Raw genomic sequence first — 22,706 nt, 5'->3', positions numbered from 1 at the left:
ATATGGGAAACTATACTATTATTGTGATGACATCTGAAGAACATGTTCCAGTCTAGAGGAACGACGAATAACAAGGCATCAACAAAGTCAGTAAATTATCAACAATTTTCCCAGGAGACAGAACACTTAATAATCAATCAATCAGCAGCATATTATACATATTAACTACAAATGACCAATTCAACCAATCAGGTTACTATATGGCTTAAACATAAGAGGTAAAGAAACTACACAAGTCTTCAAGGCACAGATGTGGCAGCTTCTGCCTTTCTTACACCCAAGTGATCTCACATTTATTACCTCAGCCTCGCCTCATTTAATACTGCCAAGAATGGCATAAACAGATCTATATATTTCCAACGTGCTGAATTCAAATCTGGATTCCTGGAAATCTGGAAATTTCTATGATCAGCTCAAGTTTTCTACCAATTCCTTTATAAATAGTTATTTTTTTCTTAAGTTTTGAGGGAATCAGACCGGGAAATGAAAATAAAAGGTTTGCTTTCCTTACATGTTGCAAACGTGTGTTGAACAGTTAAAACATTGGAGAATCATGTGACGGATTGTTAATTGTTGCATGAGTAACCTACATGTATGGCTCAAATTTTAAAATGTACAAAACAAGTGGAAGTGAAGGCCATTAATAAAGACAGGCATTTGCTTTCGTATCACAGAAAATTCCACATACAACTGATGGTAAATTGCATGCCACCATTTTGTATTGTCTTGTAGTTAGAAGCCTAAAGAAGGATGACCAGATGGGACGAGTAAAGAGACAGGAATGGTAACACTTGTTACATTACCGTTGTTGTCTGTTATTACGTTACTGTTGGGGTCTCTTGTCACGTTACTGTTGGGGTCTGTTGTTACATTACTGTTGGTGTCTATTGTCATGTTACTGTTGGGGTCTGTTGTTACATTACCGTTGTTGTCTGTTATTACGATACTGTTGGGGTCTGTTGTCACGTTACTGTTGGTGTCTGTTGTTACATTACTGTTGGTGTCTATTGTCATGTTACTGTTGGTCTTTGTTGTTACATTATTGTTGGTGTCTGTTGTTAAGTTACTGTTGGTGTCTGTTTTTACATTACAGTTGGTATCTGTTATTACGTTACTGTTGGGGTCTGTTGTCACGTTACTGTTGGTGTCTCTTGTTACATTACTGTTGGTGTCTGTTGTCATGTTACTGTTGGTGTCTGTTGTTATGTTACTGTTGGTGTCTGTTGTTACATTACTGTTGGTGTCTGTTGTTACATTACTGTTGGTGTCTGTTGTTATGTTACTGTTGGTATCTGTTGTTACATTACTGTTGGTGTCTGTTGTCATGTTACTGTTGGTGTCTGTTGTTATGTTACTGTTGGTGTCTGTTGTTACATTACTGTTGGTGTCTGTTGTTACATTACTGTTGGTGTCTGTTGTTACATTACTGTTGGTGTCTGTTGTTATGTTACTGTTGGTGTCTGTTGTTACATTACTGTTGGTGTCTATTGTTACATTTCTGTTGGTGTCTGTTGTTACATTACTGTTGGTGTCTATTGTTACATTACTGTTGGTGTCTATTGTTACATTACCGTTGGTGTCTGTTGTTACATTACTGTTGGTGTCTGTTGTTACATTACTGTTGGTGTCTGTTGTTACATTACTGTTGGTGTCTGTTGTTACATTACTGTTGGTGTCTGTTGTTACATTACTGTTGGTGTCTGTTGTTACATTACTGTTGGTGTCTATTGTTACATTACTGTTGGTGTCTGTTGTTACATTACTGTTGGTGTCTGTTGTTATGTTACTGTTGGTGTCTGTTGTTACATTACTGTTGGTGTCTATTGTTACATTACTGTTGGTGTCTGTTGTTACGTTACTATTGGTGTCTATTGTTACATTACTGTTGGTGTCTGTTGTTATGTTACTGTTGGTGTCTGTTGTTATGTTACTGTTGGTGTCTGTTGTTACATTACTGATGGTGTCTGTTGTTACATTACTGTTGGTGTCTGTTGTCATGTTACTGTTGGTGTCTGTTGTTACATTACTGTTGGTGTCTGTTGTTACATTACTGTTGGTGTCTGTTGTCATGTTACTGTTGGTGTCTGTTGTTACATTACTATTGGTGTCTGTCGTTATGTTACTGTTGGTGTCTGTTGTTACATTACTGTTGGTGTCTGTTGTTACATTACTTTTGGTGTCTGTTGTCATGTTACTGTTGGTGTCTGTTGTTATGTTACTGTTGGTGTCTGTTGTTACATTACTGTTGGTGTCTATTGTTACATTACTGTTGGTGTCTGTTGTTACGTTACTGTTGGTGTCTATTGTTACATTACTGTTGGTGTCTGTTGTTAACTTACTGTTGGTGTCTGTTGTTACATTACTGTTGGTGTCTATTGTCATGTTACTGTTGGTGTCTGTTGTTACATTACTGTTGGTGTCTGTTGTCATGTTACTGTTGGTGTCTGTTGTTACATTACTGTTGGTGTCTGTTGTTACATTACTTTTGGTGTCTGTTGTCATGTTACTGTTGGTGTCTGTTGTTATGTTACTGTTGGTGTCTGTTGTTACATTACTGTTGGTGTCTGTTGTTACATTACTGTTGGTGTCTGTTGTCATGTTACTGTTGGTCTTTGTTGTTACATTATTGTTGGTGTCTGTTGTTAAATTACTGTTGGTGTCTGTTGTCATGTTACTGTTGGTGTCTGTTTTTAAGTTACTGTTGGTGTCTGTTGTTACATTACTGTTGGTGTCTATTGTTACATTACTGTTGGTGTCTGTTGTTACGTTCCTGTTGGTGTCTATTGTTACATTACTGTTGGTGTTTGTTGTTATGTTACTGTTGGTGTCTGTTGTTATGTTACTGTTGGTGTCTGTTGGTGTCTGTTGTTACGTTACTGTTGGTCTTTGTTGTTACATTATTGTTGGTGTCTGTTGTTAAGTTATTGTTGGTGTCTGTTGTTAAGTTACTGTTGGTGTCTGTTGTCATGTTACTGTTGGTGTCTGTTTTTAAGTTACTGTTGGTGTCTGTTGTTATGTTACTGTTGGTGTCTGTTGTTATGTTACTGTTGATGTCTGTTATTATGCTACTGTTGGTGTCTGTTGTCACGTTACTGTTGGTGTCTGTTTTCATGTTACTGTTGGTGTCTGTTGTTACATTACTGTTGGTGTCTGTTGTCACGTTACTGTTGGTGTCTGTTGTCATGTTACTGTTGGTGTCTGTTGTCATGTTACTGTTGCTGTCTTGTCACGTTACTGTTGGTGTCTTGTCATGTTACTGTTGGTGTCTGTTGTCATGTTACTGTTGGTGTCTAAGACGTAAAATCTGTGGTATATAACACAGGTGAACACTATTAAAGATATATTTTCTTCTACATTTATGTAAATTTCTAGTAATTTTCATTGTTAATAAACATTACTTTTCCACTTCTTTATAATTGAAAATTCGAGAACTTTGACCGAACGTAAAGACTTAATCAAATACAAGAGTAGTTGAAAAAGTAATTATTTTTTTAATTATGAACATCAAGATTATTTTGATTCAGTGCAAAACAAAAAAAAAATAACAGAAAATAAATTTAAAAACTGTCAACCCGTGTTATAAACGGTGTTATGTAACCGATAATGTGTTCCACAAATCAACAATAATGTTTTCAAACCAGTATTTACCCAGGTCTTTCCTAAATCTAAACTTATCCTATTTATATCCATTGTTTCCAGTTATATTTTGTGTTAATATGTCTAATATCTGGTTAATATCCCACTTGGTGTGCCCACTTGTGCACTTGGCTCATGGCATCTCTAATTCTTCACTTTCTAGAGAATGTAAATTAAACTTTTCAATATTTTCATGTGGAAGGTTTCTGATGTTTTAGATTAAGTTTGCATCTGGCAATACTTTGCCACCGAATGCCTTCAAGTGAATTTATATGCAATCTGCAGTGTTGCAACCAAACTGAATTGCATAATTTAAATGGGGCATAACAAGAGAAAGATGTAATTGAAGACTAAGATTAGCTGTTCCATTACTATCACTTCTAAAAGTTAATCTCAGAATACCAATTTGCCCTTTTTTCGAATATATATGCATTGATTTTTTTGGCTTTAAATACCTACTAATCTCCAGATTTTTTTGGCAACTAAATGTTGCAATTTAAGTACCGCTCATATTGTGCAACTGTCACCGTTGCCAAGCTCCAGAACCTGAGATTTATCAGCATTTGTGGGGTGTTTCTTTTTTGCTTTCCCGACTGCAATGCGTACGTCGCCAATGTACATGTGGCAGACGCTTCACGAAGCTGTCGGAATTTGCAGAATAGAAAATACGAGAGCAACCGTACAGGGCCTGGGAGCAAGGTCGAGTTAGAGTCCTTGAGGGTCTCTTCTCAGACTAGCCTCACCTGGTCCTGCTCCACGTTGATCGTTGGAATCTCTTCAATGATTTAACACTTTAATGGACTCCTAGGGTCCTCATCACATTTATAGATTAGTGAATATAGGCAACTCGGTGTTGAAGACACTTAGAGCTGAAGGCTTGAGTAAATAGTTGGCAGTATTCAGAAGTGGTTCAACGGAAACACCGCATAAAGCTTAACAGTAGTTTATTACTAACTTAACTACTAATACACAGGGTGCTTGATTTACTTTAGATTGGCGTCAGCAAAGCTATGGTTATATTAGCGAGACTCTTGACGTCTGGTTAAACGACTCGTATCCACACGTGGAGAAACACCTAACTTAACACAGTTGACAGCCAATCATTAACACGGCAACCTAACTGCCGGTATGCAAAGGGATCACAAGAGTTCCAACCGGATACTCGGTAATGATGATATGCAATAAATCAACAACTACACTGTCAATGGGACAGGCAATAACATGCACAATAATATTATCACACAATAACTAAATGTGTGGTGTATGTGAAGCTCACATTCAACAAACGAGTGAAATGCCGTGATACCACACAGATAAACACGCATACACCGTCAATTCACCTATGACCTGTGGCAGGTATGAGAAGGTGAGAACTGTGGTTGATCCCTCAGGTCAACAAAGACACAATAAAACAATGACAAGATCTTGTTGTACTTACAGATAGGGTACCATTCCTTACTCACTCACTCAGGCACATTTATACAAGCACTCGTAGGTGGCCTGACAGCTGGCTTCGCTCGGTACATGGACATGGAGGGTACTTGCAGTAGGGCGCGGGCTGTATGCTTAACAAACACCCGCACACACACTGGCGCTGGCGATGAGTAAGGTGGTGACGTCACGTAGTAGTGAGGGCGGCGGCGGCGGGGCCTCGAGGTACTGAGGTACTGGGTACTGGGGTACACGCTCGTGGCGGCTGGCGGCGGCTGTGGTACCATGCAGGTGCACTTGTGGTAAAGTCACACACAGGTTACTTAGGCGGCGGCACTGCCTTAGTTCACTCTAAGTCACTCACGACGATCTTTGTCACCAGGGGTTACCTGATACCAGTCTGTTTCGCTCTGGAGATTTGTCACGTTAGGCTTCTGAATAATATATTCCCACTAGTGATTCTGGGCAAGTGTGTCGTATAATCTTCAGACGCTGAGTTAACTTGACGGTGAGGAATAGACAGTGTTCTTCTATCTATTGGCCGTTAGACAGAACAGGACACGTCCTCTATGCAAGAGATCCCTCACAAGAATGGTTTTTGAAGGGGTGTCGGGCATCTCGTGGCACACAACACAAAAAGAGTTACAATTTGACCAATAGCATTGCAGCAAATGGGCGGGAACCAATCACATTAGCTCGTTCGATGAGCAGTAGCAGGAGTGACGTCATGAACACGTCATAGCTGTTATTGTCCATCGCGCCGGTTGACCCCAGAGGTCAGACGGTCTGGCGTCTACCCTCTGTCTCTCACGCGGACACCAGCCCTGTACTCACTGACCCTTTGGTGGCAAGTATGCTTAATTCCCTGTATCTACTTCCTGCCTGGACATACGGCGGCCTCCGTATTATAGAAGTGTTCCTGGTTAAGTGGGCATTCTGGAGATACCCAACATGCCAGGTCACTATCCAGGGTTAACAGAAATAGGACCTTGTGCACAAGATCGGTGCACTGTGCACAGCAATGAGCCATTCCAGTCAGCTGTGGGAGAATGTTGAGAGACACTCTCTCACAGCATTAAACTGCAACTTCTTCAGACACATAAAGACACGGCCACAGGCGACAGCACCGCCTCACTGACTCCAACAACGAGAGGGACCTCAGCTCTGGCCTCCACCGTTCGTCGTCCTCGCGACGTCATTACTGACTAACAAGGACGTCATAATTGTCGAACAAGAAACTGTCTGTGGCAAGTAGTAGTGCAAAGAATAAAGGCGGAATAAACAATACACAATTACACCTTCACCAATATATTAACACCTTCACCACAATATATTTATTATTATAAAGTATTACTACACATAATACAAATTGTCGCTTTCACTCAGGACACAATACATCGGCAGTGTTCATCAATCCCGGTGAATCCACTTTCCAGGTATCTTGCGAATTCATCTTCTGCAACATTGGCCAGTCCACACACATCGTATCTTCACGATGTGCCAATACCCCACCTCAACTCTCCAAACACACACTGGTAGAAGGTTTCAGCCATACGCTGAGAGGGGTCTCAAACAATCACACACTGGGGTAGCTAACACCCTGGCAGAAGTCTCTAGCAGCTTGCTAGCAGCACTTCTCAACAGATACTCCACTGTCGTTGCGTAACTCTTTCTGCCCAATCCCCGGTATGTCGGCCCATCTAACACTGCATAAACCAGCGGCTAACACAGTGCTATGATCGACGGCGGCCACTTTGCCCACTCACAGGACCAAGTCAAGAGTTCTTGAACTGCCCAAGGTGAAGTGCCCTTAATCAGTGCTGTCGCCTCCTTAGGTCACCTCTGTGAACATAAAACGTCATTAGCTAGACAGACAGTATACTGAGTGACCCCCTAGGATCCCTTAAATGGGATCCCTTAAATGTCAATTTCCCTTCCACCGGGAAATTGACATTGTAAATTGAAGCCACAGCCAAGATGACTTTGATCTAGAAACGCCACCTACCAGAAGTCATAGTTATCGACTTCCTCTTCTAACTGATACAGGAAACCGGAGCCCTACCACGCCACCACCAACAGATGGCGTTGTCTGCGTAGCACCCAATACCTGGGAGTTGGAGTGCAGACCCATAGATGGCACATAAATTGCCACTCCATACTCCGGCGACAGTGTTGATACCGTAACATTTGTCCATAGGTCATAGGAACAAGAATGTTGCGGTGGAATGCATAACAAAAAAGTGAGACAGATGAAGGAGCAATTGATGTTAAGTTTGCTGAAGGTACTTCAGCAAACCTTAAGAACGACCAGAGAAGGCACTTCAGCAAACTTTAAGAACGACCAGAGAAGGCACTTCAGCAAACTTTAAGAACGAGCAGAGAAGGCACTTCAGCATACTTTAATAAAGGTCAAAGAAGATACTGTAGCAAACTTTAAGGACGAACAAAGAAGGCACTTCAGCAAAGAGCAACCGTCACAAAGGCGCTCGTCCGTTGTGAGGAGTCAGTAGGTGAAGTCGACCCCTTCACTGATAAAAGTCAGGCAAGGGTCATCCTCTATGATCCAAGCAACAGCCACAACGAACGAGCTCGCTTGGAGACTTGGGTCAGATACCCTGGCAGGCGGGTAAGTGGGAGGAGGTAATGTATAACATTCTGGAACATAATGATGAAAATTAAGTTTAATGGACAATGAAGATAGAACACTGACACAATAAATGATGGAGAAGAAAGGAAAGACAGAAATCATGTTGACGACAGAGAAAGGAGGCAGGGATAAAAGAATGGTGATTGGTGTTGGAAGGTAGTGAGCCGGAGAAACCTTGCACTGGGTCCGAGGCAGGGATCCGGACTGAGGTACAAGGCACGAAAAGGTCCCAGGTAGAGGTCCGGACTCAGGTACAAGGCACGGGAGGGGTCCCAGGTAGAGGTCCAGACTGAGATACAAGGCACGGACGGTCCCAGGTATAGGTCCGGACTGAGGTACAAGGCACGGGAGGGTCCCAAGCAGGGGTCCGGACTGAGGTACAAGGCACGGGAGGGTCCCAGGCAGGGGTCCGGACTGAGGTACAAGGCACGGAGGGTCCCAGGTAGGGGGTCCGGCCTTAAGTACAAGGCATGGGAGGGTCCCAGGCAGGGGTCCGGACTGAGGTACAAGGCATGGAGGCATGGAGGGTCCGAGGTAGGGAAAGGCATCATGGAACAATAGGGAGAGACGAGTCAAGGGCGGTGACAGGAAGGCAGATTAATGAAGCAGAAGGTTCGAGCAAGAAACTGATGGCCAGAGGAGGCAGGAAAAGTGTGGGACGAGCCGAGGATAAGGATTGAGAAGGATTTATAATAAAGGGATTGAGAAGGAGGAAAGAAGCATGGGTGAACCATGAAGCAGGGGTGAACCATGAAGCAGGGGTGAACCATGAAGCATGGGTGAACCATGAAGCAGGGGTGAACCATAAAGCAGGGGTGAATCATGAAGCAGGGGTGAACCATGAAGCAGGGATGAACCATGAAGCAGGGGTGAACCATGAAGCAGGGATGAACCATGAAGCAGGGGTGAACCATGAAGTAGGGGTTAACCATGAAGCAGGGGTGAACCATGAAGCAGAGGTGAACCATGAAGCAGGGGTGAACCATGAAGCAGGGGTGAACCATGAAGCAAGGGTGAATCATGAAGCAGGGGTGAACCATGAAGCAGGGATGAACCATGAAGCAGGGGTGAACCATGAAGTAGGGGTTAACCATGAAGCAGGGGTGAACCATGAAGCAGAGGTGAACCATGAAGCAGGGGTGAACCATGAAGCAGGGGTGAACCATGAAGCAGGGGTGAACCATAAAGCAAGGGTGAATCATGAAGCAGGGGTGAACCATGAAGCAGGGGTGAACCATGAAGCAAGGGTGAATCATGAAGCAGGGGTGAACCATGAAGCAGGGATGAACCATGAAGCAGGGGTGAACCATGAAGTAGGGGTTAACCATGAAGCAGGGGTGAACCATGAAGCAGAGGGAACCATGAAGCAGGGGTGAACCATGAAGCAGGGGTGAACCATGAAGCAAGGGTGAACCATGAAGCAGGGGTGAACCATGAAGCAGGGGTGAACCATGAAGTAGGGGTTAACCATGAAGCAGGGGTGAACCATGAAGCAGAGGTGAACCATGAAGCAGGGGTGAACCATGAAGTAGGGGTTAACCATGAAGCAGGGGTGAACCATGAAGCAGGGGTGAACCATGAAGCAGGGATGAACCATGAAGCAGGGGTGAACCATGAAGCAAGGGTGAATCATGAAGCAGGGGTGAACCATGAAGTAGGGGTGAACCATGAAGCAGGGGTGAACCATGAAGTAGGGGTGAACCATGAAGCAGGGGTGAACCATGAAGCAGGGGTGAACCATGAAACAGAGGTGAACCATGAAGTGTTGTAATCCACAAGTTAGTAGGGATTATTAGCTAGAGGATCATAGACCAACACTTAACGAATGATGATTGGAAGTACATGTTAAGTAGACAGACTATGGATCACATATCTAAGAAAGGTCAATGGATTAAGACCGCAGCTGCTTAACCAAATTAATAATTCCTGGAAAGAGGACTCAGGCTTCTAGGAACAAGGTTACCACTTCTAGGGATAAGGTTAATCGGAATATACCTTCCTTTAGAGGCGTGGTGAGATGGTTGAGGCACTGGCTGGCTGAAGACAGTCTTGTTGTGGGAGGGGAACTGGCAAGTCCTCCGAGGTCTCCGTTTGTGCCAGCAGCGAAGTGTAGCAGACAGCTATTGAATGAAAGACTAACCGGGTGTGGAGTGTTGTAGTAATCATTCCGTATTAGCGACTTAGGCGGAAGTTACGAGTGCAAGTGGTCTATGGGTATTGGAATTGTATTTACCTAATAGAGTATGTTAATATATTATTATTTGCCAGAGTCTATTCTTGTTAATTAAATGACAAAACCCGACGGCCTTTAAATACCTTCCATATGTTCACTCATTGTGTTCCAGTACAAACCTAGTGGTACGCCTCAAGGGTCTGGTGTGTGTAGGAGTACACGGTGGTAGTAACGGTTGCTGAGGCAAGGTGTTATGTGTTGTGTAACCGCTGTGTTCGGAATGAACCGGGGTTCAGCGTCACGACAGAAGCAGGGGTGAACCATGAAGCAGGGGTGAACCATGAAGTAGGGGTGAACCATGAAGTAGGGATGAACCATGAATTTCAGCAGGGGTGAACCATGAAGCAGGGGTGAACCATGAAGCAGGGGTGAACCATGAAGTAGGGATGAACCATGTAGTAGGGATGAACCATGAATCATGGGTGAACCATGAAGCAGGGGTGAACCATGAAGCAGGGGTGAACCATAAAGCAGGGGTGAACCATGAACTAGGGGTGAACCATGAAGCAGGGGTGAACCATGAAGCAGGGGTGAACCATGAAGCAGGGGTGAACCATGAAGCAGAGGTGAACCATGAAGCAGGGGTGAACCATGGAGCAGGGGTGAACCATGAAGCAGAGGTGAACCATGAAGCAGGGGTGAACCATGAAGCAGGGGTGAACCATGAAGTAGGGATGAACCATGAAGTAGGGATGAACCATGAATCATGGGTGAACCATGAAGCAGGGGTGAACCATGAAGCAGGGGTGAACCATGAATCATGGGTGAACCATGAATCATGGGTGAACCATGAAGCAGGGGTGAACCATGAAGCAGGGGTGAACCATGAAGCAGGGGTGAACCATGAACTAGGGGTGAACCATGAAGCAGGGGTGAACCATGAAGCAGGGGTGAACCATGAAGCAGGGGTGAACCATGAAGCAGAGGTGAACCATGAAGCAGGGGTGAACCATGAAGCAGGGGTGAACCATGAAGCAGAGGTGAACCATGAAGCAGGGGTGAACCATGAAGCAGGGGTGAACCATGAAGTAGGGATGAACCATGAAGTAGGGATGAACCATGAATCATGGGTGAACCATGAAGCAGGGGTGAACCATGAAGCAGGGGTGAACCATGAAGCAGGGGTGAACCATGAATCATGGGTGAACCATGAATCATGGGTGAACCATGAATCATGGGTGAACCATGAAGCAGGGGTGAACCATGAATCATGGGTGAACCATGAAGCAGGGGTGAACCATGAAGCAGGGGTGAACCATGAAGCAGGGGTGAACCATGAAGCAGGGGTGAACCATGAAGCAGGGGTGAACCATGACGCAGGGGTGAACCATGAAGCAGGGGTGAACCATGAAGCAGGGATGAACCATGAAGCAGGGGTGAACCATGAAGCAGGGGTGAACCATGAAGCAGGGGTGAACCATGAAGCAGGGGTGAACCATGAAGCAGGGGTGAACCATGAAGCAGGGGTGAACCATGAAGCAGGGGTGAACCATGAAGCAGGGGTGAACCATGAAGCAGGGGTGAACCATGAAGCAGGGGTGAACCATGAAGCAGGGGCGAACCATGAAGCAGGGGTGAACCATGAAGCAGGGGTGAACCATGAAGCAGGGGTGAACCATGAAGCAGGGGTGAACCATGAAGCAGAGGTGAACCATGAAGCAGGGGTGAACCATGAAGCAGGGGTGAACCATGAAGCAGGGGTGAACCATGAAGCAGGGGTGAACCATGAAGCAGGGGCGAACCATGAAGCAGGGGTGAACCATGAAGCAGGGGTGAACCATGAAGCAGGGGCGAACCATGAAGCAGGGGCGAACCATGAAGGGGGGCCTTAGATCCCGATTTCCCCAAAAAAATGCATTTAATGAAAACTGGTTCGATTTCAATGAAACTTTTTTGACGAGTTGTACATGAAAAGAGTTTCATCTGGCCCAAGTCTCATCATCGTAGCATAAATAGGAAGGGAGAAAAAAAATATTTAAGTAGGTGTCAAAATTATTCCTAAATGGTCAAAAAACGATTATCAAACACAAGTGTCAACTGAACTCATATCTATGACTCTTAGCTATCACAGTAGTATATATAAAAAAATATTAAAATTAATTTTATTAGAAAAAATATAACACACAACACCACATTAAATACATTACTCCACCCACATAACAACAAATACATTACCCAACCCTCAACATCAATTACATTACACCACCATCAACAACAAATACATTGCCCATCCCACAACAACAAATAAAATACCAAACCCATAACAACAAATACAATTCCTCACCCACAAAAACATATACATTATCCCACCCACAGAGCAACAAATACATTACCTCACTCACAACAACAAATAAGTTTCCTCACACATAACAACAAATACATTTCCCCTCATACATCAGCAAATACATTACGTCACACACAACAACATATGCATTACCCCACACACTCAACAAATACATTACCCCACCCACACACTCAACAAATACATTACCCAACCCATAACAACAAATAAATTTCCCCACCACACAACAACAAATACATTACCTCACACACAGCGACAAATTCATTATTCCAGTTACAACAACAAAGACATTGCCTCAAATACAACAAGCAATACATTACCCGTCCCATACATGAACAAATACATTACCCAACTCAAGAACAAATTCATTACCCCATCCACACAACAACAAATACTTTACCCCACCAACATCAACAAATACATTACCCCACCTACACAACAAATACATAACCAAACACACAACAACAAATACAATACGTACCCACAAAAACAAAAACATTACCCTACCCACAACATCAAATATATTAACCCACGCAACAACAAATTCATTACCCCACCCACAACAACAAATTAATTACCTCACACACAACAACAAATTAATTTCCCAACAATACAACACCAAATACATTACCCCACCCACACAACAGCAAATACATTATACCACATACAACAACAAATACATTACCCCCACAACACAACAAATACATTACCACCACAAGACAACAACAAATACATTAACCCACCCACAACAACAAATACATTATCCCCATTCACAGCAACAAATACATTACTCCACCAATAACAACAAATACATTATCCCACCAATAACAACAAATACATTACCCAACCCACAACAACAAATACATTACCCCACCCACAACAACAACAACAAATACATTACCCCACCACACAACAACAAATACATTACCCCCCCCCCACCCATGTGAGAGGAGAGTGAGAGGGTCTGGGACCGTCCTGGACCCTTCAAGCCGCCTCAGTAGTTGAGACAACATCAGACAAGATGGAGGGTGATGGGAGGAGATGTGAGGCGGAACTGGAGAACTAAAACAAGAAAATAGAGCTAGCATGTCAGCCCTGGCAGGAGGCTCAGTGGCAACGGGATAGAGTAAGAAAAGGAAAAAAAATGTAATAAAGAAACTGAAATAAATCATGGCAAGAAATAGACTCAAAGATGAAGAGTGTGGGCAACTCATCAGTCAGATAACGCTGGCTAAGATGAGAACAGCCATTATCTATGAGGAAGTCAGGTGTGAACAACACCACGTCAGCACTGAGGTTCATGGTCACCATCAGAGCCACCAGCCGCCGTCTGGGAAGTATAGAGGCAGGACATATTAATTTACGAGACTATAAAGCAATAGGGCGACTGGAGTCGCTAGTGTGAGAGAACAAAATAGCGTTTCTCTTGTGGTGGTCAAGACTCATAACTATCACACACTCTTGCCACAGTCTTGGTCACACACTCTTGCCACAGTCTTGGCCACACACTCTGGCCACAGTCTTGGCCACACACTTTGGCCACACACTCTGGCCACAGTCTTGGCCAACTACACTATAGAAATGAGATAAAGAGGACAGGAGAGAGACGGAAGTGGGAGAGGGAAGGCAGCAGGAGGTGTGAGGAACATGGAGGGAAGGCAGCAGGAGGTGTGAAGAACATGGATGGAAGGCAGCAGGTGTGAGGAACATGGAGGGAAGGCAGCAGGAGGTGTGAGGAACATGGAGGGAAGGCAGCAGGAGGTGTGTGGAACATGGAGGGAAGGCAGCAGGAGGTGTGAGGAACATGGAGGGAAGGCAGCAGGAGGTGTGAGGAACATGGAGGGAAGGCAGCAGGAGGTGTGAAGAACATGGATGGAAGGCAGCAGGAGGTGTGAGGAACATGGAGGGAAGGCAGCAGGAGGTGTGAGGAACATGGAGGGAAGGCAGCAGGAGGTGTGAGGAACATGGAGGGAAGGCAGCAGGAGGTGTGAAGAACATGGATGGAAGGCAGCAGGTGTGAGGAACATGGAGGGAAGGCAGCAGGAGGTGTGAGGAACATGGAGGGAAGGCAGCAGGAGGTGTGTGGAACATGGAGGGAAGGCAGCAGGAGGTGTGAGGAACATGGAGGGAAGGTAGCAGGAGGTGTGAGGAACATGGAGGGAAGGCAGCAGGAGGTGTGAGGAACATGGAGGGAAGGCAGCAGGAGGTGTGAAGAACATGGAGGGAAGGCAGCAGGTGTGAGGAACATGGAGGGAAGGCAGCAGGAGGTGTGAGGAACATGGAGGGAAGGCAGCAGGAGGTGTGTGGAACATGGAGGGAAGGCAGCAGGAGGTGTGAGGAACATGGAGGGAAGGCAGCAGGAGGTGTGAGGAACATGGAGGGAAGGCAGCAGGTGTGAGGAACATGGAGGGAAGGCAGCAGGAGGTGTGAGGAACATGGAGGGAAGGCAGCAGGAGGTGTGTGGAACATGGAGGGAAGGCAGCAGGAGGTGTGTGGAACATGGAGGGAAGGCAGCAGGAGGTGTGTGGAACATGGAGGGAAGGCAGCAGGAGGTGTGAGGAACATGGAGGGAAGGCAGCAGGAGGTGTGTGGAACATGGAGAAACTGATTGTGACTGGGGACTGATGCAGGTGGGAGTGACTGGGGACTGAGGTAGGTGGGAGTGACTGGGGACTGGGGCAGGTGGGAGTGACTGGGGACTGAGGCAGGTGAGAGTGACTGGGGACTGAGGCAGGTGGGAGTGACTGGGGACTGAGGCAGGTGGGAGTGACTGGGGACTGATGCAGGTGGGAGTGACTGGGGACTGGGGCAGGTGGGAGTGACTGGGGACTGAGGCAGGTGGGAGTGACTGGGGACTGAGGCAGGTGGGAGTGACTGGGGACTGAGGCAGGTGGGAGTGACTGGGGACTGAGGCAGGTGGGAGTGACTGGGGACTGGGGCAGGTGGGAGTGACTGGGGACTGGGGCAGGTGGGAGTGACTGGGGACTGAGGCAGGTGGGAGTGACTGGGGACTGAGGCAGGTGGGAGTGACTGGGGACTGAGGCAGGCGGGAGTGACTGGGGACTGAGGCAGGTGGGAGTGACTGGGGACTGAGGTAGGTGGGAGTGACTGGGGACTGAGGCAGGTGGGAGTGACTGGGGACTGGGGCAGGTGGGAGTGACTGGGGACTGAGGCAGGTGGGAGTGACTGGGGACTGAGGCAGGCGGGAGTGACTGGGGACTGAGGTAGGTGGGAGTGACTGGGGACTGAGGCAGGTGGGAGTGACTGGGGACTGAGGCAGGTGGGAGTGACTGGGGACTGAGGCAGGTGGGAGTGACTGGGGACTGAGACAGGCGGGAGTGACTGGGGCAGGCGGGAGTGACTGGGGACTGAGGCAGGCGGGAGTGACTGGGGACTGAGGTAGGCGGGAGTGACTGGGGACTGATGCAGGCGGAAGTGACTGGGGACTGAGGCAGGCGGGAGTGACTGGGGACTGAGGTAGGTGGGAGTGACTGGGGACTGAGGCAGGCGGGAGTGACTGGGGACTGAGGCAGGCGGGAGTGACTGACGACTGAGGTAGGTGGGAGTGACTGGGGACTGAGGCAGGTGGGAGTGACTGGGGACTGATGCAGGCGGAAGTGACTGGGGACTGAGGCAGGTGGGAGTGACTGGGGACTGAGGCAGGTGGGAGTGACTGGGGACTGAGGCAGGCGGGAGTGACTGGGGACTGAGGTAGGTGGGAGTGACTGGGGACTGAGGCAGGTGGGAGTGACTGGGGACTGGGGCAGGTGGGAGTGACTGGGGACTGAGGCAGGTGGGAGTGACTGGGGACTGAGACAGGCGGGAGTGACTGGGGCAGGCGGGAGTGACTGGGGACTGAGGCAGGTGGGAGTGACTGGGGACTGAGGCAGGCGGGAGTGACTGGGGACTGAGGCAGGTGGGAGTGACTGGGGACTGAGGCAGGCGGGAGTGACTGGGGACTGAGGCAGGTGGGAGTGACTGGGAACTGAGGCAGGCGGGAGTCCGCCTTCTCTTCAAATGAGAAGAAAAAAAGAAGAAAGAAAGAAAAGAAAGAAGAGAAAGAGAAGAGAAGGAAATGGAAATAAAACGTGAAATCGAAGTGCTCAGGTTGCAGAAGGAAATGGAATGAAAGGTTTGGAGATAGAAGAAAAAGAAAGAAACAGAAGAAAGACGAAAAGAAAAAAATGAGAGAAAGGCAACATGAATTGGAAGTGCTACAAGTAAGTGGTAGAAGGGAATCCAGTGATTTTGACCCCGTACGAAACATTAAAATGGTGTCTAAATTCAATGAGAAGGTGGTGTCCAAGTTCTTTGCTGCTTTCGAGAAGGTAACTGCATCATTAGACTGGCCAAGAGACAACTGGGCCATTATGATCCAATCAGTGGTGACTGGGAAGGCCCAGACCGCATACTCCACACTGTCGGTAGGTGACTCAAGTGATTGCGACGCTGTCAAGAAGGTGGTGCTGATGGCTTACTAGATGATGCCTGAAGCATTTAGGCACAAGTCCCGCCACCTGAAGAAGACATCAGAGAGCACCTTCACGGAGTTTGCCAGCATTAAGGAGCGGCTATTTTATGAATGGTGCGCGTCGCAGGAGGTGGAGACCAAAGAACAACTGGAACAACTCGTCTTAGAAGATTTCAAAGAATGTTTGTTCGGTGATCTGAAGACATACTTGAAGGAGCAGCAGGTAGAGACCTTTGGTACTGCAGCCACTAGGGCGGAAGAATATATTCTAATCCATAGGGCCTCTACCAGGTATGTTCCGAAGAGGAACTCGAGGCCATTGCTGAAACATAAGCCGGAAGAGGAAAGAACCATTCCACGTAGTGCCGTGAAGACACCCCCCAGGTAGTCCACGACGGACTAGTCCAAGTAGTCCAAAACGAGTTAGTCCTAGGAGAGACTTAGTGTGTTGGACCTGCGGGCAGAAAGGACACATTGCTGCTAAGTGTCGAGGCAGGATAGGTAACGACCGCATAGGAAGGTTGTGCTGGTGAGTTGTGTGACACCAACCGTGGACACCCAGTCTCTAGGGATGGATAGAGAGAAACCAGGATTGTTTGCCACTTACTTTTCTAAAGGGTATGTGTCAAGTGATCAGATGAGTAGGTCTGTAGTGATTTTCAGAGATTACGGTACCGGCACCGTCGCGGGAGTATGGAGTGGCAATTTCGCCGCCATCTATGGGTCTACGCTCCAACTCCCCGGTATTGGGTGCAATGCAGACAACGCCATCTGTTGGTGGTGGCGTGGCATCGGTGAAAGGCTTCGGTCTCCTGCCTCAGTTAGAAGGTGAGGTCGATAATGACGACCTCTGGTGGGTGGCGTATCGAGATCAACACCATCTTGGTTGTGACTGCAATGACAATTTTAGTTCACCGATAGAAAGGTGTTATCCTAAGGTCACCCAGTACTGTATACCGCCTGTCTAGCTAAAAACACAGAGGTGACATATGGAGGCGATAGCACTGAGGAAGGCAGTTCACCTTGGGCTGTCCAGAACTCTTAACTTGGTCCTGTGTGAGGACAAAGTGGCCGTAACAGTAAATGATCTCCCAGAGGGTATAGAATTGTTTGCTGATGATGCAAAAATTATGAGGAGGATTAAAACCGAGAAAGATAGTAGAAGGCTACAAGATGATCTAGACAGATTGAATGAATGGTCCAACAAATGGCTATTAAAGTTCAATCCGAGTAAATGCAAGGTAAGAAACTAGACTGTGGAAACAGGAGGCAAGACACAAGATACCGAATAGGAGATGAAGTACCCAATGAAACGGACAGAAAGATCTAGGAGTTGATATCAAACCAAACATCTCTTGAAGCCAACATAAAAAGTACATCAGCAGCATATGCGAGGCTGGCTAACATCAGAACGGCCTTCAGGAACCTGTGTAAGGAATCATTCAGAGCCTTGTATACCACATATGTAAGACTAATCCTGGAGTATGCGACCCCAGCATGGAGCCCGTACCTTGTCAAGGCTTGCAATGTACTTGCAAAGCACAATACAAAGCTTGAAAAAGTTCAGATGTATGCCACTAGGCTAGTCCCAGAACTAAGAAGAATAAGTTACGAGGAAGGGCTACGTGAAATGCATCTTACGACGCTGGAAGACAGAAGAGTAAGGGGAGACATGATCACTACCTACAAAATCTTCAGGGGAATCGACCTGGTATACAAGGATAAACTATTCAACACACAACAATGTGTGTGTGTTCACCTAGTTGTGTTTTGCGGGGGTTGAGCTTTGCTCTTTCGGCCTGCCTCTCAACTGCCAATCAACTGTTTACTAACTACTTTTTTTCCACAACACACACACACACACACACACCAGGAAGCAGCTCGTGACAGCTGACTAACTCCCAGGTATCTATTTACTGCTTGGTAACAGGGGCATTCAGGGTGAAAGAAACTTTGCCTATTTGTTTCTGCCTCGTGCGGGAATCGAACTCGCGCCACAGAATTACGAGTCCTGCGCGCTATCCACCAGGCTACGAGGCCCCATGTGTGTATATGTGTGTGTGTGTGTGTGTGTGTGGGTGTGTGTGTGGGTGTGTGGTGTACTCAACTATTTGTACTCACCTATTTGTGTTTACGGGGGTTAAGCTTTGGCTCTTTGGTTCTGCCTCTCAACTGTCAATCAACTGGTGTACAGATTCCTGAGCCTACTGGGCTCTATCATATCTACATTTAAAACTGTGTATGGCGTCAGCCTCCACCACATCACTGCCTTATACATTCCATCCGTTAACTACTCTGACACTGAAAAAGTTCCTTCTAACGTCTCTGTGGCTCATGTGGGTACTCAGTTTCCACCTGTGTCCCCTTGTTCGCGTACCACCAGAGCTGAATAGTTTATCCTTGTTTACCCGGTCGATTCCCCTGAAGATTTTGTAGGTTGTGATCATTTCTCCCCCTACTCTTCTGTATTCCAGTGTCGTAAGGTGCATTTCCTGCAGCCTTTCCTCGTAACTCATGCCTCTTAGTTCTGGGACTAGTCTAGTGGCATACCTTTGAACTTTTTCCAGCTTCGTCTTGTGCTTGACAAGATACGTGCTCCATGCTAGGGCCGCATACTCCAGGATTGGTCTTACATATGTGATGTACAAGATTCTGAATGATTCCTTACACAGGTTCCTGAACGCTGATCTGATATTAGCCAGCCTCACATATGCCGCAGACGTTATTCTTTTTATGTGGACTTCAGGAGACAGGTTTGGTATGATATCAACTCTTAGATCTTTCTCTCTGTCCGTTTCTTTAAGTACTTCATCTCCTATTCTGTATCCTGTGTCTGGCCTCCTGTTTCCACTGCCTAGTTTCATTACTTTGCATTTACTCGGGTTGAACTTCAACAGCCATTTGTTGGACCATTCACTCAGTCTGTCTAGGTCATCTTGTAGCCTCCTACTATCATCCTCTGTTTCAATCCTCCAAATAATTTTTGCATCATCAGCAAACATTGAGAGAAACGAGCCTATACCCTCTGGAAGATCATTTACATATATCAGAAACAGTATAGGTCCAAGGACTGACCCCTGCGGGACTCCACTTGTAACGTCTCGCCAATCTGAGACATCACCCCTCACACTGACTCGTTGTCTCCTGTTGCTTAGGTACTCCTTTACCCAATGGAGTACCTTCCCTTTCACTCCAGCCTGTATCTCCAGCTTTTTTACTGCCTCTTGTGTGGTACTATATCAAAGGCTTTCTGGCAATCCAAAAATATGCAGTCTGGCCATCCTTCTCTTTCTTGCCTGGTCGTAGAATTCAAGTAACCCCGTGAGACAGGACCTGCCATCCCTGAACCCATGTTGATGCTGTGTTACAAAGTTCTTTCGCTCCAGATGTTCCACTAGCTTTCATCGCACAATCTTATCCATCAGCTTGCATGGTATGCAGGTTAGGGACACTGGCCTGTAATTCAGTGCCTCCTGTCTATCCCCTTTCTTGTATATCGGGACTACGTTAGCTGCTTTCCAAATTTCTGGCGGTTCCCCTGTTGCCAGTGATTTGTTATACATTATGGTGAATGGCAGGCACAGTTCTTCTGCTCCTTCCTTTAGTATCCAAGGGGAGATTCCATCTGGGCCTATAGCCTTTGTCACATCCAACTCTAGTAAACACTTCCTTACTTCCCCGCTGGTAATCTCAAACTCTTCCAGTGGTTCCTGGTTATCTATTCCCTCTCTTATCTCTGGAATTTCTCCTTGCTCTAAGGTGAAGACCTCCTTGAATTTCTTATTCAGTTTCTCACACACTTCCTTGTCGTATGTAGTGAATCTTTGTGCCCCTATCCTTAATTTCATAACCTGTTCCTCTACTGTTGTTTTTCTCCTGATGTGGCTATGCAGCAATTTAGGCTGATTTTTTGCCTAGCTTGCGATGTCATTTTCGTAATGTCTTTCTGCCTCTGTTCTCATCCTGACATACTCATTTCTGGCACTCTGGTATCTTTCTCTGCTCTCAAGAGTCCTGTTATTCCTATAGTTTTCCATGCCCTTTTACTTTGCTGCTTAGCTAGCCTACATCTCTGATTAAACCATGGGTTTCTCATCTTCATTTCACTGTTTTCCTTTTGAACTGTGTGTGTGTGTGTGTTTACCTAGTTGTGTTTGCGGGGGTTGAGCTTTGCTCTTTCGGCCCGCCTCTTAACTGTCAATCAACTGTTTACTAACTACTTTTTTTTTCCTCCACACCACACACACACACACACACACACACACACACACACACCAGGAAGCAGCCCGTGACAGCTGACTAACTCCAAGGTACCTGTTTGCTGCTAGGTAACAGGGGCATTCAGGGTGAAAGAAACTTTGCCCATTTTTTTCTGCCTGGTGCGGGAATAGAACCCGCGCCACAGAATTACGAGTCCTGCGCGCTATCCACCAGGCTACATCTGTGTGTGTTTGTGTGCGTGTGTTTATGTGTGTGTGTGTACTTACCGAGTTGTGCTTGCGGGGGTGGAGCCCAGGCTCTTTGGTCCCGCCTCTCAACGGTCAATCAACTAATGTACATCATATCTACACTTAAAGCTGTGTATGGAGTCAGCCTCCACCACATCGCTTCCTAATAAATTCCATTTGTCTATTACTCTGACACTGAAAAAATTCTTTCTAACGTCTCTATGGCTTATTTGGGCTCTCAATTTCCACGTGTGTGTGTGTGTGTGTGAGAGAGAGAGAGAGAGAGAGAGAGAGAGAGAGAGAGAGAGAGAGAGAGAGGGGAGGGGGGAGAACAGCCTACCCGATGAAGCCGTAAATGTCAAGATTTACTGCATCTCAATATCTATTTGGAAAAAATCTCAGGAAAAATGGGGAAACTTTTCAGAAGCCTGCTGATTCCTGTCACCATCGAGACCAATGGATAGATCCTTGCCTCAAGGAGGTTCAGAGAGAGAGAGAGACGAGGAGAGAGAGAGAGAGAGAGAGAGAGAGAGAGAGAGAGAGAGAGATGGGATACATACATACAGACACCCTAACACCACAGGGCACCCGTCCTAGTAAGTAATATCCATATATAAATGATCTGTCAGAGTGTGCGGATGAGCGACTATTTGTATGCGACCAACGCCATAACGTTACCAAATTAACTGACCTTAATTAATATGAAATCAGTGTAAACAGATTACATTAGGTTCATTATGTTTCACAGCCGCTCTAATGCATATTTATTGAGTGAATGCTCATATTTATATACATAATTGTCTAATAGTGATTTGACAGGTAAGTGACTTTGAATATTAATATAAATGAATTATTTTAATGCCTTTGTGCATGAGTTTGTGATTATAATGAGTTACAAGCACAGATATATGCTAGTGATGAGCCATGATATTATTGTTGACTCCTTTGTGTGATAGAGATCGTCTCCATAACTACGACGCGGTTGACCGGGTTCCAGTTCCTCCCAACATTGTGGATTTACCATAGATGTTTCAACGGAAGGAATGGCAGACTCAAGCTAGTATGTGGCCCCGTGCTAGTGTGAGGGTTGTGAAGAGTGGGTATGTGGCCCCGTGCTAGTGTGAGAGTTGTGAAGAGTGGGTATGTGGCCCCGTGCTAGTGTGAGGGTTGTGAAGAGTGGGTATGTGGCCCCGTGCTAGTGTGAGGGTTGTGAAGAGTGGGTATGTGGCCCCGAGCTAGTGTGAGGGTTGTGAAGAGTAGGTATGTGGCCCCGTGCAAGTGGGAGGGGTGTGAAGAGTGGGTATGTGGCCCCATGCTAGTGTCAGGGTTGTGAAGGGTGGGTATGTGGCCCCGAGCTAGTGTAAGGGTTGTGAAGAGTGGGTATGTGGCCCCGTGCAAATGTGAGGGTTGTGAAGAGTGGGTATGTGGCCCCGTGCTAGTGTGAGGGTTGTGAAGAGTAGGTATGTGGCCCCATGCAAGTGGGAGGGGTGTGATGAGTGGGTATGTGGCCCCGTGCCTGTGGGAGGGTTGTGAAGAGT

At 46.4% G+C, this 22,706-nt stretch overlaps 3 protein-coding genes across 3 annotated transcripts; 2 read left to right on the top strand and 1 right to left on the bottom strand.

The window, feature by feature from the left end:
• Positions 1 to 732: 732 nt before the first annotated feature.
• On the bottom strand, positions 733 to 2,670 carry LOC138370983 (extracellular matrix protein A-like). Its single transcript, XM_069335622.1, has one exon. It carries the CDS (start codon positions 2,668 to 2,670, stop codon positions 733 to 735), a length of 1,938 nt encoding a protein of 645 aa, XP_069191723.1.
• A 5,895-nt stretch (positions 2,671 to 8,565) lies between these two features.
• LOC138370982 (ovarian abundant message protein-like) lies at positions 8,566 to 9,090 on the top strand. Its single transcript, XM_069335621.1, has one exon. The coding sequence runs from the start codon at positions 8,566 to 8,568 to the stop codon at positions 9,088 to 9,090; it is 525 nt and encodes a 174-aa protein (XP_069191722.1).
• Positions 9,091 to 10,333: 1,243 nt separating this feature from the next.
• On the top strand, positions 10,334 to 11,779 carry LOC138370981 (uncharacterized protein SPEM3-like). Its single transcript, XM_069335620.1, has one exon. The coding sequence runs from the start codon at positions 10,334 to 10,336 to the stop codon at positions 11,777 to 11,779; it is 1,446 nt and encodes a 481-aa protein (XP_069191721.1).
• Positions 11,780 to 22,706: the final 10,927 nt, after the last annotated feature.

Source organism: Procambarus clarkii, chromosome 34 (assembly GCF_040958095.1).
Source record: "Procambarus clarkii isolate CNS0578487 chromosome 34, FALCON_Pclarkii_2.0, whole genome shotgun sequence".
Taxonomy (NCBI): Eukaryota; Metazoa; Arthropoda; class Malacostraca; order Decapoda; family Cambaridae; genus Procambarus; species Procambarus clarkii.
Note: the sequence above shows the minus strand (reverse complement) of the source record. Positions and strands in the feature narration are given on the sequence as shown.